This window comes from Coturnix japonica, chromosome 6 (genome assembly GCF_054131305.1).
Source record: "Coturnix japonica strain WE chromosome 6, WE-NBRP24, whole genome shotgun sequence".
NCBI classification, from domain to species: domain Eukaryota; kingdom Metazoa; phylum Chordata; class Aves; order Galliformes; family Phasianidae; genus Coturnix; species Coturnix japonica.
In genome coordinates this window covers 22,386,648-22,407,087 of record NC_140668.1, presented here as the reverse complement: position 1 = coordinate 22,407,087, position 20,440 = coordinate 22,386,648, and the positions used below count along the sequence as shown (strand labels likewise).

The 20,440-nt window shown below is 52.0% G+C and overlaps 2 protein-coding genes across 8 annotated transcripts; both read left to right on the top strand.

Moving 5' to 3' along the window:
• Positions 1–450: 450 nt before the first annotated feature.
• LOC146760499 (uncharacterized) lies at positions 451–10,095 on the top strand. 3 transcript variants are annotated; one of them, XM_085550826.1, is made up of 6 exons: positions 1,572–1,911; positions 2,587–2,851; positions 3,768–3,930; positions 8,921–9,023; positions 9,110–9,173; positions 9,326–10,095. In XM_085550826.1, the coding sequence occupies exons 4-6, from the start codon at positions 8,924–8,926 to the stop codon at positions 9,606–9,608; spliced, it is 447 nt and encodes a 148-aa protein (XP_085406952.1). In that variant the 5' UTR covers positions 1,572–1,911; positions 2,587–2,851; positions 3,768–3,930; positions 8,921–8,923; the 3' UTR covers positions 9,609–10,095. The 3 variants fall into 3 exon arrangements, 1 of the variants encoding a protein (XP_085406952.1); XR_014947423.1 differs by lacking the exon at positions 1,572–1,911 and having other exon boundaries at positions 2,722–2,851; positions 9,534–10,095; XR_014947422.1 differs by lacking the exons at positions 8,921–9,023; positions 9,110–9,173; positions 9,326–10,095 and having other exon boundaries at positions 451–1,911; positions 3,768–3,801.
• A 471-nt stretch (positions 10,096–10,566) lies between these two features.
• Positions 10,567–20,157, top strand: LOC146760498 (uncharacterized). Of its 5 annotated transcripts, none has more exons than XR_014947421.1 (6): positions 10,567–12,967; positions 13,884–14,046; positions 18,983–19,085; positions 19,172–19,235; positions 19,388–19,498; positions 19,596–20,157. XR_014947421.1 is itself a non-coding variant. In XM_085550823.1 (6 exons), the coding sequence occupies exons 3-6, from the start codon at positions 18,986–18,988 to the stop codon at positions 19,630–19,632; spliced, it is 312 nt and encodes a 103-aa protein (XP_085406949.1). In that variant the 5' UTR covers positions 11,721–12,967; positions 13,884–14,046; positions 18,983–18,985; the 3' UTR covers positions 19,633–20,157. The 5 variants fall into 5 exon arrangements, 2 of the variants coding, with proteins under 2 accessions (XP_085406949.1, XP_085406948.1); XM_085550823.1 differs by having other exon boundaries at positions 11,721–12,967; XR_014947420.1 differs by lacking the exon at positions 19,388–19,498.
• Positions 20,158–20,440: the final 283 nt, after the last annotated feature.

Below are 20,440 nucleotides of genomic sequence, written 5' to 3'. Positions count from 1 at the left end.
AGCTGGTCAGAACGTCCCTCGCTCGGGCTGGCAATCGCAGGGCGATGAAGCGGTCGGCTTCACGTCTCTCCCTTGACATGGTGCAGTGCAGGTTTTCCCCCGTTTCCTTGTTGGTCTTCCCAACCTGTGGCCTTTCAGCCAACCCGTAAGTGCTGGTGACAGGCTGTGAGCATCTCCTTGCTCTCTGAGGACTGACAGAAAGAAACCAGAGGAGGGGAAGCAGCCCGGCAGGAAGAAGGGTGTCCCGTGCTCAGCCCCTTGAGTTGGCCTCTCTTCCCTGAGGGCTCTTTCAGCTTCTGATGGATGCACCGTGTGTTGCTGTTTGCCCTGGGAAGCCCAGCTGCACGCTGGCAGCCGTGGCCTGTGCATCAGCCTCCCCTTGAGGCCCAAGGAGTTGTTTGTTTTTATGTATTCACTATTGGTGTGGCATTTTGTTGTTTTGTTCTGCTTAGAGATCAAGGGGTAATTTAACACCGTTGGAAGTCATTGGGGTTCAGGAGTAGCACATGTAGAATTTTGATCATGCAGCAAGTTGTGATTTCTACTGTGTTAAAGAACTGGCACACACATATACGCCTGCAGCCGGAGCTTGATTGACTCTCGTCAATACGGCCTTCCAAAGCCCGGCCCTGGGGAGTTGTCCAAAAATTTTCCAACCTTTTGTATTACCTAAGTTTATTTTAAACAGACAAGGAGGAGTAATCTCTTAAAGGCTTTTTTAAAGGCATTGGACTAGGTTTTGATTATCACGTCTCAGGAAGCTTCTGCATTCCACCTAGTGCTAATGTGATACATCAAGAGCAGATGACACAAGAGATTCAGGCCTTGCTGCCAGTCTTTTACGAATCAGAACTTTGTTTCATGTTGCCAGATATTGTGGTTTCCTTTTCAGGGGATTCCTTTGCTGTATAATAAGAAGGCCGAGGGCATCCTGGCCTGCATGGGAAACAGTGTTGCCAGCAGGAGCAGAGAGGTGATTGTCCCCCTGTTCTCAGCACTGATGAGGCCGCAGCTCGAGTGCTGTGTTCAGTTTTGGGCCCCTCAGTGCAAGAAAGACATCGAGGCCCTGGAACGCGTTCAGAGGAGGGCAACAAAGCTGGTGAGGGGTCTGGAGCACAGGCCGTATGAGGAGCGGCTGAGGGAGCTGGGATTGTTCAGCCTGGAGAAGAGGAGGCTCAGGGGAGACCTCATTGCTCTCTCTAACTTCCTGAAGGGAGGCTGTAGTGAGCTGGGGCTCGGCCTCTTCTCTCGTGTCATTAATGATAGGACCAGAGGGAATGGCTTCAAGCTGCGACAGGGGAGATTCAGGCTGGACACTACGAGGTATTACTGCTCAGAAAGGGTGGCCAGGCACTGGAATGGACACAGGGAGGTGGTGAAGGGAAGGGGACGAGGGCGAGGAAGGAAGGAAGGGAAGGGGAAGGTAAAGGAAGGAAAGCGAGAGGAAAGACACGAAATGAGACGTGAATTTTGGGTCCTTTTCCGGCAGCCGCCCCCCCCCAACAGGCCCCAGCCCGGCCTGAGCCACGTGACAGTGCCGGTGCCAGTGACAGGAAGTGCTTCCTGCAGGCGGCGGAGAGCACTTCCGGGCCATGGCGGCATGGCGGCCATGAGCGGGGCCGGGAGGAGCGGGCTCTGTGCTGCGAACGGGGTCGGGCCTCGGTGCGGGGGCACGGAGGGGCTGTCGGGGGAGGAGCTCGCGGCGCTGCCGGCACCCAGAGGCGGCTCCCGGGCGGCTCCACGGTCTCGCTGTGCTGCGGAGTCACCCGGCCGGCCCCAAAAGCCTGGAGGCAGAGCCTGAGCCGGCCCCGGCCCGGATCGTGTGGTGCGGCTCCGGCCGTGCTGGGCTGTGCGGCAGGAAGATGACTTGCGGAATCAAACTCTATAACCCAAAGATGGGTTCTAAAGCAGGTATGTTTATTCCAGCGTTGCGCAGCGCCGGGTGCAAGCGGGAGAGCTCCACCAAACTTGCACACCGTAAGGAGAAAAGTGTGTTACAGATATAGGTTAAGCTAATACGTAATCAATAGTCTCCTCCTCAGTTTGATTACATATTCATTACATTCCCTAGGACCCCGTTCCCCGCGACCCTTGCCGTTGTTTTGGGGTGAAATTCTTCTTCTGTTTTCTTCTTGGTGTTATCTGCTGGTATCGTTCTCCCATGTCAGCATCATCTTGCCCGGGGGTATCTAATCCTTCTTCTTGTCAGAGGTCTCCGGACAATTTCTTCTTATCTTTATTGCCCTCTTCTCTGGTTTTATTTTGACTAAGTGTCTGTAATTCCCCCTATCCCTGCACTTTTAAATGTAAACTATCTGCAGTTACCCTTTGTCTCGGATTCTGTGAAGTTCCCCTTTCCCTTTCTATAGCAAAGTGTTACCTTGCCTCCATTTCAGTCTTTGGGTCCCCAGGGAGGCTCTCCCTGGGGGTGTCCCGATTCGAAGGCAGGATTCAATCCCGCCGCAGCCCGTCCATGGCAGGCAAACGCTTCTCTCCTCTGCTCTTGGGACTCAGCAGTGCCAGGGGTTTCACAGCGCGCGTGTTGCAGTGGCTGGCAGCCTCCGTGTGTTTTTCTGTTGCATACAGGATCCCATGGTGGAGCCGCCTTAGAAGCAGACGTTGGTGTCTTGTGGCAGGAGCAAGGGCAGTGGAAGCGCTGCCCAGGGCAGGGCGGTGGTGACTGCCATGAGAGCGGAGGTCTGATGCCATCTGCGAGGGATGGGATTTGCATCCGGTGGCTTTTCCGTTGCAGAATGTCCAGCAGCAGAGCGTGAGTGGCCGTGAAATGAAGCTGGGCCCCAGGAGAGCCGCCTGGAGCTGCGTCACGAGCTTCGTGCGTGGCCAGCGCAAGGTAGGTGTGCCTTACTGTAAGCGTGCGCTGAAGCAGTGTTGGTTAAGCACGGCTCACTCCTCTGTCTGCAACAGATGGGCTTTCTGCGCGCTTTATTGCTGTGGCCGTAGAATTCCCTCTTTCTTACCATCTGATCTGTGAAGGCTTTTGTGTGGGAAGGTTTTGAGGAATGAGGGAGTAGAAATTGCTTTAGTCACGAGTCATCTGGAAAGGTTTCACAGAAACGGTGACATTTGCAGAAGGAACGTATTGGCATTGGCAGTTGTGCCAAATACTCACTGGGATGGAGAGGAGGGAGTACCTGCAGAAGACCGTTCTCTTCTGGTTTTGAGGAAGCCGGGCAGAGCTCAGATTGCAGCTTAAGCAATGTTCTTTTGTCACACTCTGTGTCCTGTGTTGCGTTCTCTCCTTTCGATTCCAGTTCTCCTGACAGGTTAGGCTTGAATTCAGCATAATATCTGCTTCTCCCTGGGTTCAGGTTCTTTGGGTCTCCTGCCTGCTTTTCTCCCTTTTCTTAATGGAGAGTGGAGTTTCTACCACAGAGCAAAGTTTCGTGATTGACAGAAACAAATATGGAACATATTAGATGAACACAGCTCTGCATTTTTTTCTTCCTCCGAACAGCAAGGGACTCCTGTGCTCTCATTAATATCATCAGTGAGTAGATGCTGCCTTCTGCTGGAGCCTAAAATGCTTTCTGCAGTTGAGTGGTTGGAAACATAGGGTTTTAACTTAAAATTGTTTGCGCAGGGTGAAGGTTGGGAATACAATTAGAATACAGTTACACAGTGCTCTATCCCCAGCACTTTCCATCATTTTTCTTAACACAGCTTACGGTTCATTTCAAAACAAACTAACAAAGATGAACTTGGGTTAGCGTAGCCTGTTTTAAATGATCCTTCTGTGTCTTTTCCAGGCTGGTAGCAGAATGGAGACTTTCCCGAGGCACTGAGGAACAGACACAAGCTTCTTTTGAAGGCTTCAATGAAATTCTGCCCCAGCAGTATCTGTGGTCTTTTGATGCTAAGGAGCTGGACGTAAAGGATTCTTTGACTATTGCCAGATCCAGGCTGCTACAGGTATGTCACGGTTTAAACTAAAAATCCACCTGCGTCCGTGACAGGGACTGTGGGCCCAGCAGGGGCCCTAGGCCGAAAGGAAAAAAAGTTAATTAGGAAAAGAAAACAGCAGCAACAATCTAAGGAGGCACACTTATTTACTAAATTACTATATCGAAATACAGGATAACACAGTATAATACAATATAATTGAAAATTGAGCTAACGAATCAAGCAAAATAGGAGAGAGAATGAGTCCCGAAACCGAGAGGCCTACTGTAAATCTAGGCGAAACGGTGAAGGCTCCCACACACTCCCCTGAACGCCAGAACTCGAAAGACGTCAGTCTAGCCTGCGACAGAGTTAATATAGTGTCCAGGTCCCGTGACCTCGTGTTGTTCTCTGGGAGATGTAGTCTTCTTCTGTAAGTTGCAGATTCAGTAAAACTATTCATGCTTTATATGATGTTATGATGTGGAATACTGATAGCAAAATTACAAAATTATTAAACCATGACAAGGTAATACTTGCATTTCAGTCAGTGTCTGAAGAGCAAAGTTCATTAAGGCTGGCGGTTCTGTTTTCAGGATGTGTGAGAGAAGCCTTATGTATCAGTTAGTATTTGGTTACTGTGTTGGTCTTCACTTTCTTCTTTGCAACCAATTTACACGTTTCTAACGTTAAGATTCTGCCAGCATAAATTTTTTGGCTAACAGTGTTTTTGTAGTCCTTGACAATGTGATTTGCGTGTGTCTAAAGAGTGAGCAACTAGAAAGCAAGGGAGCAAAGAACCAAATATCAGCGGATGGTCAAATTACTGAGTGGAGCAGGTTTTAGCTGCTTTTGGGTTCTCCAAGTTATACTCTACAGCAGAACATCGTATTTCTAGCACAGAATGGTACGGTTAGGTAAAGACAAAGTACGTTGTTAGTTTGAATGTCTAAATACAAATGTTTTCATGAGTGGTATTTCTCTTTTGTGGCCTCTCCACATTTTCTTTGTGAGCGGATGTTATTATTTGCTATGAAAGTTTGAGAGTTTAATATTAAAAACGAGTGTAGTGTGATTGCAGGTGCTTTTAAGTACAGTAGTATTTCAGTACAATAGTCTTGCTGTAGAAGCAAAGTAGTAGGTTGTAGTTTCAATGATTCCATGTGGGTGCCCAGCCCAACGTGGGGATTCCCTTATGAAAGGAGGGGGAGGGTGAAGGAGGCCGAGGGCCCTTTTCTCGGGGCCAGCTCTCTGTGCCCTCTTGCTGGCCGGAGAGAAGGGCTGCCCGCTGGACACAGGGAGTGCCTTGTAGCTCCCGTGCCGTGCCCTGCCCTCCAGCCCCCTCCTCATCCTATGCGGAACACCACTCCCAGCAGCACAGGTGCCATTTTGGAATCTTCCCCATGTCACAGCTGTCACCTTGGTTGCTGCGGCTCCACCCGACTCACTCACCTCTGAGAGTGCTGGGCAGGTAGCAGCCATGTCCAGCACGAAGCGAGGGCGAGAGGAATGTAGTGAGGATTTAAGTGGGGAGAAGAAGCTGGGGGCCCCAGAACCGAAGAGGAGGAGGGTGCCCGCCATAACCATCAAATGGAGGAGGGGGAAAGGAGCCCGTTTCCATCATGCCTGGACCAGCCCTGTGACCACCACCCATGTGGAGCCGATGGAGGTGGATCCCCCTCCGGAGGAACCGATGGAGGTGGATCCCCCTCCAGAGGAGCCCATGGACGTGGATCCGCCCGCGGCATAGCTGGCCTGGCACCACACCACCGTGGTCATGGTCATGACCGTTGGCATGGTCACAGCTTCACCATCGCTGGTCCAGGCACTCGGCTCCTTTCCTGCTGCGTGGCCCCTGCCCCCAGCATGAGCTGGGTGGCATTATTTAACATCTTCTTCTCCTCCACCTCGTTGCTCCTCCGGTTCTGTGGGCCCCCAGTTCCTTCTTCCCCCTGTTGTAGTTAGGTGTTTGCTCTGTTCTTTGTTTTGATGGTTGTGTTAGGTTAGTGTTAGTGTTCAGTTTAGTTTTAGCGTTAGGGATAGGTTCCTGTTTGTTCTTTAGAGTTAGGCATAGGTTCCTGTTTGTTCTTTAGGGTTAGGTATAGGTTTCTGTTGTTATTTTAGAGTTAGGCATAGGTTAGTGTTCGTACTTACAGTCAGGCATTGGCTGCTACACTCAAGTAAAAGTAACCGCTGCTCCTGGGTAAGCACACAGTGTTGCCATCAGGGCTCAAGCTCAGGCAGCCAGCTGACCGGGGCAGAATTTGTGTTAGACGCTGCTCAGTGACAACACCCAGAACAAAGTAGCAAGGATGTGAAGTGCAGGAGACTACTTGCGCTTAGCACATTCTGTCTGCTGTAACAGCATTACTCAAAGATTTCTAATCAGGCCAAGATCTTTGTGATGCAGCAGTTTGTTCATTACTGCCATCATGGGCGCACAACCCTACTGGCGAGGAATGGAAGGCCCTATATGCTGGCCCGACCCTACCCGCAGGGAGGTGTGCTCCCTCCCCTGGGCACGGGTCAGGGACATTGCTGGGAGACTTCCCAGTCTGATCTGCCCTTCTGTCTACTATCCCCTGCTGATAGTTCAGGCTGGCAGTGAAGAAGTTAGTAAAAAAAGCCTGAAGGCTATCAAAGATGATTTCAGGGGACTGGGGCGGGTAATCGAAGGAACAGGTGTGCGGGTGGTTATTGCATCTGTACTTTCAGTGGCAGGGAGGGATACTGAGTTGGACCTAAAAACCCACCTCTTAAACAAATGGTTAAAGAGTCGGTGCAGACATAGGAGTCTTGGTGTTTTTCACCATGGGGCAATTTATTTGGCTCCTGGCATGACAGCTACAGACGGAAGCGGCCTGTCTCAAAGGGGTAAGAGGGTTCTAGCTGAGGAACTGTCAGGACCCCACCAAAAACCTGCACCCTGACTTGTAAAATGGTTACACAGATATAGGTACACCTCATACATAGTCAATGATGTAAGGAAGGACACTGGACACACCTTCGTTGGCTCCACAGCCGCAGTCCAACACGGCGGCCAGGCCCGTCGATCCATTCCTTTGCTTGCTGCCAGTTCCCACAGGGAGTCCTCACTCAGACACCTGAAACAACAACGCACACAAACACATCAGGCAAACAACAGACACGCACACAAACACAAAACGCCCTCCTCGGATCCCGCCACTCACCCTTCCTTTGCCAACTTCTCTCGCTCACCTTCAGGGCAGTGCCAGCCCCTTCAACCCGATCACAGAATCACAGAATGACCCGGGTTGGAAGGGACCTCAAGGATCATGAAGCACCAACCCCCGCCTGGCTGCGGGGCTGTGGCAGCCGGTGTGGCTGGGTGCAGCACGTGGGCATGTGGGAGGGCCTGCAGCAGGGATGTGGGGTGTAATCAGAGTGACTGGAATTCCAATTCAGTCAGAGGTCTTAATTGTAGGTAAGGGTTGAATCCGCCGAGGTGCCGCACAAGGAGAGGCGCTGGGTGCGACTATGGAAAGCAGAGCTTGTGTGTCCCAGGAGGCAGGCGTAGTCAGGTCCCCTTTGGAGCCTGCCGTTGTTGGTGCTCAGCTCAGGAGCCCCATCAGGAGCTGCTGCGTGCTGCGTCTGTGTCACGGACTTATCTAGATCAATATGATTGACTGATCAATCTATGATCTCCAGATGATGTTATGATGTGAAATACCAATAGAAAAAAATACAAAACCACAACAGTATGGCAGCCCAAAAAGATTCCCTTGTGGAAGAAGGGGGAGGGTGAAGGAGGGTGAAGGAGGCCGAGGGCCCTTTACTTGGGGCCGGCTCGTCTGTGCCCTCTTGCTGGCCAGAGAGAAGGGCTGCCCGCTGGGCACAGGGAGCACCTTGTAGCTCCCGTACCATGCCCTGCCCTCCAGCCCCCTCCTCATCCTATGTGGAACTCCAGTGCCAGCAGTGCGGCCGCCATTTTAGAACCCTCTCCATGTCACCATGGTCACCGTTGCCGCATGCCTCTGACAGTTGTGGCAGTTAACAGCCATGCCTGCTGCAAAGAGGGCGAGGGTTGAAGTTTCTGGTGGGAGGATGGAGCTGGGGGCCCTAGGAGTCAGAAGGAGGAGGGGGCCCGCCATGACCATCAGGCAGAGGAGGGGTAAGAGAGCCATTATCCATCATGCCTGGACCAGCCCTGTGACCACCACCCATGTGGAGCCTATGGAGGTGGATCCCCCTCCGGAGGAACCGATGGAGGTGGATCCCCCTCCGGAGGAACCGATGGAGGTGGATCCCCCTCCGGAGGAACCGATGGAGGTGGATCCCCCTCCGGAGGAACCGATGGAGGTGGATCCCCCTCCGGAGGAACCGATGGAGGTGGATCCCCCTCCAGAGGAGCCCATGGACGTGGATCCGCCCGCGGCATAGCTGGCCTGGCACCACACCACCGTGCCAGGCCCCGCGTTGGCATGGTCACAGCTTCACCATCGCTGGTCCAGGCACTCGGCTCCTTTCCTGCTGCGCGGCCCCTGCCCCCAGCATGAGCTGGGTGGCATTATTTAACATCTTCTGCTCCTCCACCTTGTTGCTCCTCTGGTTCTGTGGGCCCCCAGTTCCATCTTCCCCCTGTTAGGTTAGGTGTTTGTTATGTTCTTTGTTTTGATGGTAGTGTTAGGTTAGTGTTAGTGTTCAGTTTAGTTTTAGTGTTAGGGATAGGTTCCTGTTCGTTTTTTAGAGTTAGGCATAGGTTCCTGTTTGTTCTTTAGGGTTAGGTATAGGTTTTTGTTGTTATTTTAGAGTTAGGTATAGGTTTTTGTTGTTATTTTAGAGTTAGGTATAGGTTTCTGTTGTTATTTTAGAGTTAGGCATAGGTTAGTGTTCGTACTTGCAGTCAGGCATTGGCTGTTACACTCAAGTAAAAGTAACCGCTGCTCCTTGGGTAAGCATGCAGCTGGTTGCTCACCCCGAGCAATGAGTGCGACTGCCCTGACAGTTTGATGACATCTGCGATGAACTGAATTTCCCTCTTGGGACTTTTCCTTTGCAGAACATGGAGGAGCAGAGCGTGAGTGGGCTGAGAAATGGAGCTGGGACTCAGGAGAGCAACACGTGGCTGTGTCCCAGAGCTCCCAAAGTGTGGCCATTGCAAGGTAGGAGTGCCTTACCGAAAGCGTTGTTCAAGCACAGCTCCTGGCACTGTCTGCAACAGATCCGCTCTCTGCGTGCTTTCTTTCAGTCGCTGGTGTTGTGCAGCACAGCCACGGCACGGCCCTCAGTGCGTACGTGAGGAGCGTGAAAAGGTAGGTGGTGAATTTTCATCTTGCTAACGCTAGGATTAGGAATGGTGAGCATTCCTAAAAGAGTGGCCACAAAGGTGTGATCTGCCTCGGGGAGAAGTTGATTCTCGCCTCTTCAGCTTTTCCCTTCTTTTCTGTCCACCTGTCCTTTCCAGCTCCTCCTCCCCTCAGCTGCAAGTGGGGCAGTGCTCGAGTGTGAGGACTCTTCCTTGGCATGCGGTAACAGACAATGCAGATGTGACTTTTGTGTCCTTCCTTGTTCTTGGGTTTGTAGCCCAGGGATATCTTGCGAGCAGCTCTCTAAGTCAGACTGTGCTGGCAGCGTGCGTGAGTGAAATAGTGCCTCTTTTTTCCCTCTTGCAGCAAGCTTGCCGAGGCAAGGCAAGCGCTACTCAGCTGAGGAAGAAAGCCGAGAAGGAAAGCAGAAAGCAACGATGAGGGCTTGAGCAAGAAGCTACAAAGGACAGCAGAACCACCTGCAACGCTTCCTCGGAGGTGGCACCAAGAGCTGCTGACTCAACAGTCCAGTTTACTGGCACAGCCGTGCTTTCCCTGTCATGGACGGTGGAGATGATGGAAGTGAACTGGACAGGAAGGACTTGTGCTGCGTTAGAAGCAATGAGGGCTTCACATAGGCAGGACTTGGTGTATGGCAAGAGCTGGAGAGGCTGCGTTCCTTCAGGGTGTGTCTCTTGAGGTCCAGGCCTGGTGTAGGGTTAGGTTGAAATAGGGCTGGCTGGGACTGGAGAGGGAGGAGGTGACGTAGCCCCGGGGTTTGGCTTCTCCTTGGGTCTGACTGGAGGCTGAGTGACTGATTGCTAAGCGGCAATCCTGGGCACTGGGGTTTCATTTTGGGGTGTGGGCGGGGCAATAAATAGAAGCCAAATCTTCTTGTACGCAATAAAATTGAAGCGAACTTTCTAAACCTGGTGCTGCCTCTTTCAGTAGCTGGTCAGAACGTCCCTCGCTCGGGCTGGCAATCGCAGGGCGATGAAGCGGTCGGCTTCACGTCTCTCCCTTGACATGGTGCAGTGCAGGTTTTCCCCCGTTTCCTTGTTGGTCTTCCCAACCTGTGGCCTTTCAACCAACCCGTAAGTGCTGGTGACAGGCTGTGAGCATCTCCTTGCTCTCTGAGGACTGACAGAAAGAAACCAGAGGAGGGGAAGCAGCCCGGCAGGAAGAAGGGTGTCCCGTGCTCAGCCCCTTGAGTTGGCCTCTCTTCCCTGAGGGCTCTTTCAGCTTCTGATGGATGCACCGTGTGTTGCTGTTTGCCCTGGGAAGCCCAGCTGCACGCTGGCAGCCGTGGCCTGTGCATCAGCCTCCCCTTGAGGCCCAAGGAGTTGTTTGTTTTTATGTATTCACTATTGGTGTGGCATTTTGTTGTTTTGTTCTGCTTAGAGATCAAGGGGTAATTTAACACCGTTGGAAGTCATTGGGGTTCAGGAGTAGCACATGTAGAATTTTGATCATGCAGCAAGTTGTGATTTCTACTGTGTTAAAGAACTGGCACACACATATACGCCTGCAGCCGGAGCTTGATTGACTCTCGTCAATACGGCCTTCCAAAGCCCGGCCCTGGGGAGTTGTCCAAAAATTTTCCAACCTTTTGTATTACCTAAGTTTATTTTAAACAGACAAGGAGGAGTAATCTCTTAAAGGCTTTTTTAAAGGCATTGGACTAGGTTTTGATTATCACGTCTCAGGAAGCTTCTGCATTCCACCTAGTGCTAATGTGATACATCAAGAGCAGATGACACAAGAGATTCAGGCCTTGCTGCCAGTCTTTTACGAATCAGAACTTTGTTTCATGTTGCCAGATATTGTGGTTTCCTTTTCAGGGGATTCCTTTGCTGTATAATAAGAAGGCCGAGGGCATCCTGGCCTGCATGGGAAACAGTGTTGCCAGCAGGAGCAGAGAGGTGATTGTCCCCCTGTTCTCAGCACTGATGAGGCCGCAGCTCGAGTGCTGTGTTCAGTTTTGGGCCCCTCAGTGCAAGAAAGACATCGAGGCCCTGGAACGCGTTCAGAGGAGGGCAACAAAGCTGGTGAGGGGTCTGGAGCACAGGCCGTATGAGGAGCGGCTGAGGGAGCTGGGATTGTTCAGCCTGGAGAAGAGGAGGCTCAGGGGAGACCTCATTGCTCTCTCTAACTTCCTGAAGGGAGGCTGTAGTGAGCTGGGGCTCGGCCTCTTCTCTCGTGTCATTAATGATAGGACCAGAGGGAATGGCTTCAAGCTGCGACAGGGGAGATTCAGGCTGGACACTACGAGGTATTACTGCTCAGAAAGGGTGGCCAGGCACTGGAATGGACACAGGGAGGTGGTGAAGGGAAGGGGACGAGGGCGAGGAAGGAAGGAAGGGAAGGGGAAGGTAAAGGAAGGAAAGCGAGAGGAAAGACACGAAATGAGACGTGAATTTTGGGTCCTTTTCCGGCAGCCGCCCCCCCCCAACAGGCCCCAGCCCGGCCTGAGCCACGTGACAGTGCCAGTGCCAGTGACAGGAAGTGCTTCCTGCAGGCGGCGGAGAGCACTTCCGGGCCATGGCGGCATGGCGGCCATGAGCGGGGCCGGGAGGAGCGGGCTCTGTGCTGCGAACGGGGTCGGGCCTCGGGGCGGGGGCACGGAGGGGCTGTCGGGGGAGGAGCTCGCGGCGCTGCCGGCACCCAGAGGCGGCTCCCGGGCGGCTCCACGGTCTCGCTGTGCTGCGGAGTCACCCGGCCGGCCCCAAAAGCCTGGAGGCAGAGCCTGAGCCGGCCCCGGCCCGGATCGTGTGGTGCGGCTCCGGCCGTGCTGGGCTGTGCGGCAGGAAGATGACTTGCGGAATCAAACTCTATAACCCAAAGATGGGTTCTAAAGCAGGTATGTTTATTCCAGCGTTGCGCAGCGCCGGGTGCAAGCGGGAGAGCTCCACCAAACTTGCACACCGTAAGGAGAAAAGTGTGTTACAGATATAGGTTAAGCTAATACGTAATCAATAGTCTCCTCCTCAGTTTGATTACATATTCATTACATTCCCTAGGACCCCGTTCCCCGCGACCCTTGCCGTTGTTTTGGGGTGAAATTCTTCTTCTGTTTTCTTCTTGGTGTTATCTGCTGGTATCGTTCTCCCATGTCAGCATCATCTTGCTCGGGGGTATCTAATCCTTCTTCTTGTCAGAGGTCTCCGGACAATTTCTTCTTATCTTTATTGCCCTCTTCTCTGGTTTTATTTTGACTAAGTGTCTGTAATTCCCCCTATCCCTGCACTTTTAAATGTAAACTATCTGCAGTTACCCTTTGTCTCGGATTCTGTGAAGTTCCCCTTTCCCTTTCTATAGCAAAGTGTTACCTTGCCTCCATTTCAGTCTTTGGGTCCCCGGGGAGGCTCTCCCTGGGGGTGTCCCGATTCGAAGGCAGGATTCAATCCCGCCGCAGCCCGTCCATGGCAGGCAAACGCTTCTCTCCTCTGCTCTTGGGACTCAGCAGTGCCAGGGGTTTCACAGCGCGCGTGTTGCAGTGGCTGGCAGCCTCCGTGTGTTTCTCTATTGCATACAGGATCCCATGGTGGAGCCGCGTCAGAAGCAGACGTTGGTGTCTTGTGGCAGGAGCAAGGGCAGTGGAAGCGCTGCCCAGGGCAGGGCGGTGGTGACTGCCATGAGAGCGGAGGTCTGATGCCATCTGCGAGGGATGGGATTTGCATCCGGTGGCTTTTCCGTTGCAGAATGTCCAGCAGCAGAGCGTGAGTGGCCGTGAAATGAAGCTGGGCCCCAGGAGAGCCGCCTGGAGCTGCGTCACGAGCTTCGTGCGTGGCCAGCGCAAGGTAGGTGTGCCTTACTGTAAGCGTGCGCTGAAGCAGTGTTGGTTAAGCACGGCTCACTCCTCTGTCTGCAACAGATGGGCTTTCTGCGCGCTTTATTGCTGTGGCCGTAGAATTCCCTCTTTCTTACCATCTGATCTGTGAAGGCTTTTGTGTGGGAAGGTTTTGAGGAATGAGGGAGTAGAAATTGCTTTAGTCACGAGTCATCTGGAAAGGTTTCACAGAAACGGTGACATTTGCAGAAGGAACGTATTGGCATTGGCAGTTGTGCCAAATACTCACTGGGATGGAGAGGAGGGAGTACCTGCAGAAGACCGTTCTCTTCTGGTTTTGAGGAAGCCGGGCAGAGCTCAGATTGCAGCTTAAGCAATGTTCTTTTGTCACACTCTGTGTCCTGTGTTGCGTTCTCTCCTTTCGATTCCAGTTCTCCTGACAGGTTAGGCTTGAATTCAGCATAATATCTGCTTCTCCCTGGGTTCAGGTTCTTTGGGTCTCCTGCCTGCTTTTCTCCCTTTTCTTAATGGAGAGTGGAGTTTCTACCACAGAGCAAAGTTTCGTGATTGACAGAAACAAATATGGAACATATTAGATGAACACAGCTCTGCATTTTTTTCTTCCTCCGAACAGCAAGGGACTCCTGTGCTCTCATTAATATCATCAGTGAGTAGATGCTGCCTTCTGCTGGAGCCTAAAATGCTTTCTGCAGTTGAGTGGTTGGAAACATAGGGTTTTAACTTAAAATTGTTTGCGCAGGGTGAAGGTTGGGAATACAATTAGAATACAGTTACACAGTGCTCTATCCCCAGCACTTTCCATCATTTTTCTTAACACAGCTTACGGTTCATTTCAAAACAAACTAACAAAGATGAACTTGGGTTAGCGTAGCCTGTTTTAAATGATCCTTCTGTGTCTTTTCCAGGCTGGTAGCAGAATGGAGACTTTCCCGAGGCACTGAGGAACAGACACAAGCTTCTTTTGAAGGCTTCAATGAAATTCTGCCCCAGCAGTATCTGTGGTCTTTTGATGCTAAGGAGCTGGACGTAAAGGATTCTTTGACTATTGCCAGATCCAGGCTGCTACAGGTATGTCACGGTTTAAACTAAAAATCCACCTGCGTCCGTGACAGGGACTGTGGGCCCAGCAGGGGCCCTAGGCCGAAAGGAAAAAAAGTTAATTAGGAAAAGAAAACAGCAGCAACAATCTAAAAAGGCACACTTATTTACTAAATTACTATATCGAAATACAGGATAACACAGTATAATACAATATAATTGAAAATTGAGCTAACGAATCAAGCAAAATAGGAGAGAGAATGAGTCCCGAAACCGAGAGGCCTACTGTAAATCTAGGCGAAACGGTGAAGGCTCCCACACACTCCCCTGAACGCCAGAACTCGAAAGACGTCAGTCTAGCCTGCGACAGAGTTAATATAGTGTCCAGGTCCCGTGACCTCGTGTTGTTCTCTGGGAGATGTAGTCTTCTTCTGTAAGTTGCAGATTCAGTAAAACTATTCATGCTTTATATGATGTTATGATGTGGAATACTGATAGCAAAATTACAAAATTATTAAACCATGACAAGGTAATACTTGCATTTCAGTCAGTGTCTGAAGAGCAAAGTTCATTAAGGCTGGCGGTTCTGTTTTCAGGATGTGTGAGAGAAGCCTTATGTATCAGTTAGTATTTGGTTACTGTGTTGGTCTTCACTTTCTTCTTTGCAACCAATTTACACGTTTCTAACGTTAAGATTCTGCCAGCATAAATTTTTTGGCTAACAGTGTTTTTGTAGTCCTTGACAATGTGATTTGCGTGTGTCTAAAGAGTGAGCAACTAGAAAGCAAGGGAGCAAAGAACCAAATATCAGCGGATGGTCAAATTACTGAGTGGAGCAGGTTTTAGCTGCTTTTGGGTTCTCCAAGTTATACTCTACAGCAAAACATCGTATTTCTAGCACAGAATGGTACGGTTAGGTAAAGACAAAGTACGCTGTTAGTTTGAATGTCTAAATACAAATGTTTTCATGAGTGGTATTTCTCTTTTGTGGCCTCTCCACATTTTCTTTGTGAGCGGATGTTATTATTTGCTATGAAAGTTTGAGAGTTTAATATTAAAAACGAGTGTAGTGTGATTGCAGGTGCTTTTAAGTACAGTAGTATTTCAGTACAATAGTCTTGCTGTAGAAGCAAAGTAGTAGGTTGTAGTTTCAATGATTCCATGTGGGTGCCCAGCCCAAAGTGGGGATTCCCTTATGAAAGGAGGGGGAGGGTGAAGGAGGCCGAGGGCCCTTTTCTCGGGGCCAGCTCTCTGTGCCCTCTTGCTGGCCGGAGAGAAGGGCTGCCCGCTGGACACAGGGAGTGCCTTGTAGCTCCCGTGCCGTGCCCTGCCCTCCAGCCCCCTCCTCATCCTATGCGGAACACCACTCCCAGCAGCACAGGTGCCATTTTGGAATCTTCCCCATGTCACAGCTGTCACCTTGGTTGCTGCGGCTCCACCCGACTCACTCACCTCTGAGAGTGCTGGGCAGGTAGCAGCCATGTCCAGCACGAAGCGAGGGCGAGAGGAATGTAGTGAGGATTTAAGTGGGAGAAGGAGCTGGGGGCCCCAGAACCGAAGAGGAGGAGGGTGCCCGCCATAACCATCAAATGGAGGAGGGGGAAAGGAGCCCGTTTCCATCATGCCTGGACCAGCCCTGTGACCACCACCCATGTGGAGCCGATGGAGGTGGATCCCCCTCCGGAGGAACCGATGGAGGTGGATCCCCCTCCAGAGGAGCCCATGGACGTGGATCCGCCCGCGGCATAGCTGGCCTGGCACCACACCACCGTGGTCATGGTCATGACCGTTGGCATGGTCACAGCTTCACCATCGCTGGTCCAGGCACTCGGCTCCTTTCCTGCTGCGTGGCCCCTGCCCCCAGCATGAGCTGGGTGGCATTATTTAACATCTTCTTCTCCTCCACCTCGTTGCTCCTCCGGTTCTGTGGGCCCCCAGTTCCTTCTTCCCCCTGTTGTAGTTAGGTGTTTGCTCTGTTCTTTGTTTTGATGGTTGTGTTAGGTTAGTGTTAGTGTTCAGTTTAGTTTTAGCGTTAGGGATAGGTTCCTGTTTGTTCTTTAGAGTTAGGCATAGGTTCCTGTTTGTTCTTTAGGGTTAGGTATAGGTTTCTGTTGTTATTTTAGAGTTAGGCATAGGTTAGTGTTCGTACTTACAGTCAGGCATTGGCTGCTACACTCAAGTAAAAGTAACCGCTGCTCCTGGGTAAGCACACAGTGTTGCCATCAGGGCTCAAGCTCAGGCAGCCAGCTGACCGGGGCAGAATTTGTGTTAGACGCTGCTCAGTGACAACACCCAGAACAAAGTAGCAAGGATGTGAAGTGCAGGAGACTACTTGCGCTTAGCACATTCTGTCTGCTGTAACAGCATTACTCAAAGATTTCTAATCAGGCCAAGATCTTTGTGATGCAGCAGTTTGTTCATTACTGCCATCATGGGCGCACAACCCTTCTGGCGAGGAATGGAAGGCCCTATATGCTGGCCCGACCCTACCCGCAGGGAGACGTGCTCCCTCCCCTGGGCACGGGTCAGGGACATTGCTGGGAGACTTCCCAGTCTGATCTGCCCTTCTGTCTACTATCCCCTGCTGATAGTTCAGGCTGGCAGTGAAGAAGTTAGTAAAAAAAGCCTGAAGGCTATCAAAGATGATTTCAGGGGACTGGGGCGGGTAATCGAAGGAACAGGTGTGCGGGTGGTTATTGCATCTGTACTTTCAGTGGCAGGGAGGGATACTGAGTTGGACCTAAAAACCCACCTCTTAAACAAATGGTTAAAGAGTCGGTGCAGACATAGGAGTCTTGGTGTTTTTCACCATGGGGCAATTTATTTGGCTCCTGGCATGACAGCTACAGACGGAAGCGGCCTGTCTCAAAGGGGTAAGAGGGTTCTAGCTGAGGAACTGTCAGGACCCCACCAAAAACCTGCACCCTGACTTGTAAAATGGTTACACAGATATAGGTACACCTCATACATAGTCAATGATGTAAGGAAGGACACTGGACACACCTTCGTTGGCTCCACAGCCGCAGTCCAACACGGCGGCCAGGCCCGTCGATCCATTCCTTTGCTTGCTGCCAGTTCCCACAGGGAGTCCTCACTCAGACACCTGAAACAACAACGCACACAAACACATCAGGCAAACAACAGACACGCACACAAACACAAAACGCCCTCCTCGGATCCCGCCACTCACCCTTCCTTTGCCAACTTCTCTCGCTCACCTTCAGGGCAGTGCCAGCCCCTTCAACCCGATCACAGAATCACAGAATGACCCGGGTTGGAAGGGACCTCAAGGATCATGAAGCACCAACCCCCGCCTGGCTGCGGGGCTGTGGCAGCCGGTGTGGCTGGGTGCAGCACGTGGGCATGTGGGAGGGCCTGCAGCAGGGATGTGGGGTGTAATCAGAGTGACTGGAATTCCAATTCAGTCAGAGGTCTTAATTGTAGGTAAGGGTTGAATCCGCCGAGGTGCCGCACAAGGAGAGGCGCTGGGTGCGACTATGGAAAGCAGAGCTTGTGTGTCCCAGGAGGCAGGCGTAGTCAGGTCCCCTTTGGAGCCTGCCGTTGTTGGTGCTCAGCTCAGGAGCCCCATCAGGAGCTGCTGCGTGCTGCGTCTGTGTCACGGACTTATCTAGATCAATATGATTGACTGATCAATCTATGATCTCCAGATGATGTTATGATGTGAAATACCAATAGAAAAAAATACAAAACCACAACAGTATGGCAGCCCAAAAAGATTCCCTTGTGGAAGAAGGGGGAGGGTGAAGGAGGGTGAAGGAGGCCGAGGGCCCTTTACTTGGGGCCGGCTCGTCTGTGCCCTCTTGCTGGCCAGAGAGAAGGGCTGCCCGCTGGGCACAGGGAGCACCTTGTAGCTCCCGTACCATGCCCTGCCCTCCAGCCCCCTCCTCATCCTATGTGGAACTCCAGTGCCAGCAGTGCGGCCGCCATTTTAGAACCCTCTCCATGTCACCATGGTCACCGTTGCCGCATGCCTCTGACAGTTGTGGCAGTTAACAGCCATGCCTGCTGCAAAGAGGGCGAGGGTTGAAGTTTCTGGTGGGAGGATGGAGCTGGGGGCCCTAGGAGTCAGAAGGAGGAGGGGGCCCGCCATGACCATCAGGCAGAGGAGGGGTAAGAGAGCCATTATCCATCATGCCTGGACCAGCCCTGTGACCACCACCCATGTGGAGCCTATGGAGGTGGATCCCCCTCCGGAGGAACCGATGGAGGTGGATCCCCCTCCGGAGGAACCGATGGAGGTGGATCCCCCTCCGGAGGAACCGATGGAGGTGGATCCCCCTCCAGAGGAGCCCATGGACGTGGATCCGCCCGCGGCATAGCTGGCCTGGCACCACACCACCGTGCCAGGCCCCGCGTTGGCATGGTCACAGCTTCACCATCGCTGGTCCAGGCACTCGGCTCCTTTCCTGCTGCGCGGCCCCTGCCCCCAGCATTAGCTGGGTGGCATTATTTAACATCTTCTGCTCCTCCACCTTGTTGCTCCTCTGGTTCTGTGGGCCCCCAGTTCCATCTTCCCCCTGTTAGGTTAGGTGTTTGTTATGTTCTTTTTTGTTGATGGTAGTGTTAAGTTAGTGTTAATGTTAGTGTTCAGTTTAGTTTTAGTGTTAGGGATAGGTTCCTGTTCGTTTTTTAGAGTTAGGCATAGGTTCCTGTTTGTTCTTTAGGGTTAGGTATAGGTTTTTGTTGTTATTTTAGAGTTAGGTATAGGTTTTTGTTGTTATTTTAGAGTTAGGTATAGGTTTCTGTTGTTATTTTAGAGTTAGGCATAGGTTAGTGTTCGTACTTGCAGTCAGGCATTGGCTGTTACACTCAAGTAAAAGTAACCGCTGCTCCTTGGGTAAGCATGCAGCTGGTTGCTCACCCCGAGCAATGAGTGCGACTGCCCTGACAGTTTGATGACATCTGCGATGAACTGAATTTCCCTCTTGGGACTTTTCCTTTGCAGAACATGGAGGAGCAGAGCGTGAGTGGGCTGAGAAATGGAGCTGGGACTCAGGAGAGCAACACGTGGCTGTGTCCCAGAGCTCCCAAAGTGTGGCCATTGCAAGGTAGGAGTGCCTTACCGAAAGCGTTGTTCAAGCACAGCTCCTGGCACTGTCTGCAACAGATCCGCTCTCTGCGTGCTTTCTTTCAGTCGCTGGTGTTGTGCAGCACAGCCACGGCACGGCCCTCAGTGCGTACGCGAGGAGCGTGAAAAGGTAGGTGGTGAATTTTCATCTTGCTAACGCTAGGATTAGGAATGGTGAGCATTCCTAAAAGAGTGGCCACAAAGGTGTGATCTGCCTCGGGGAGAAGTTGATTCTCGCCTCTTCAGCTTTTCCCTTCTTTTCTGTCCACCTGTCCTTTCCAGCTCCTCCTCCCCTCAGCTGCAAGTGGGGCAGTGCTCGAGTGTGAGGACTCTTCCTTGGCATGCGGTAACAGACAATGCAGATGTGACTTTTGTGTCCTTCCTTGTTCTTGGGTTTGTAGCCCAGGGATATCTTGCGAGCAGCTCTCTAAGTCAGACTGTGCTGGCAGCGTGCGTGAGTGAAATAGTGCCTCTTTTTTCCCTCTTGCAGCAAGCTTGCCGAGGCAAGGCAAGCGCTACTCAGCTGAGGAAGAAAGCCGAGAAGGAAAGCAGAAAGCAACGATGAGGGCTTGAGCAAGAAGCTACAAAGGACAGCAGAACCACCTGCAACGCTTCCTCGGAGGTGGCACCAAGAGCTGCTGACTCAACAGTCCAGTTTACTGGCACAGCCGTGCTTTCCCTGTCATGGACGGTGGAGATGATGGAAGTGAACTGGACAGGAAGGACTTGTGCTGCGTTAGAAGCAATGAGGGCTTCACATAGGCAGGACTTGGTGTATGGCAAGAGCTGGAGACGCTGCGTTCCTTCAGGGTGTGTCTCTTGAGGTCCAGGCCTGGTGTAGGGTTAGGTTGAAATAGGGCTGGCTGGGACTGGAGAGGGAGGAGGTGACGTAGCCCCGGGGTTTGGCTTCTCCTTGGGTCTGACTGGAGGCTGAGTGACTGATTGCTAAGCGGCAATCCTGGGCACTGGGGTTTCATTTTGGGGTGTGGGCGGGGCAATAAATAGAAGCCAAATCTTCTTGTACGCAATAAAATTGAAGCGAACTTTCTAAACCTGGTGCTGCCTCTTTCAGTAGCTGGTCAGAACGTCCCTCGCTCGGGCTGGCAATCGCAGGGCGATGAAGCGGTCGGCTTCACGTCTCTCCCTTGACATGGTGCAGTGCAGGTTTTCCCCCGTTTCCTTGTTGGTCTTCCCAACCTGTGGCCTTTCAGCCAACCCGTAAGTGCTGGTGACAGGCTGTGAGCATCTCCTTGCTCTCTGAGGACTGACAGAAAGAAACCAGAGGAGGGGAAGCAGCCCGGCAGGAAGAAGGGTGTCCCGTGCTCAGCCCCTTGA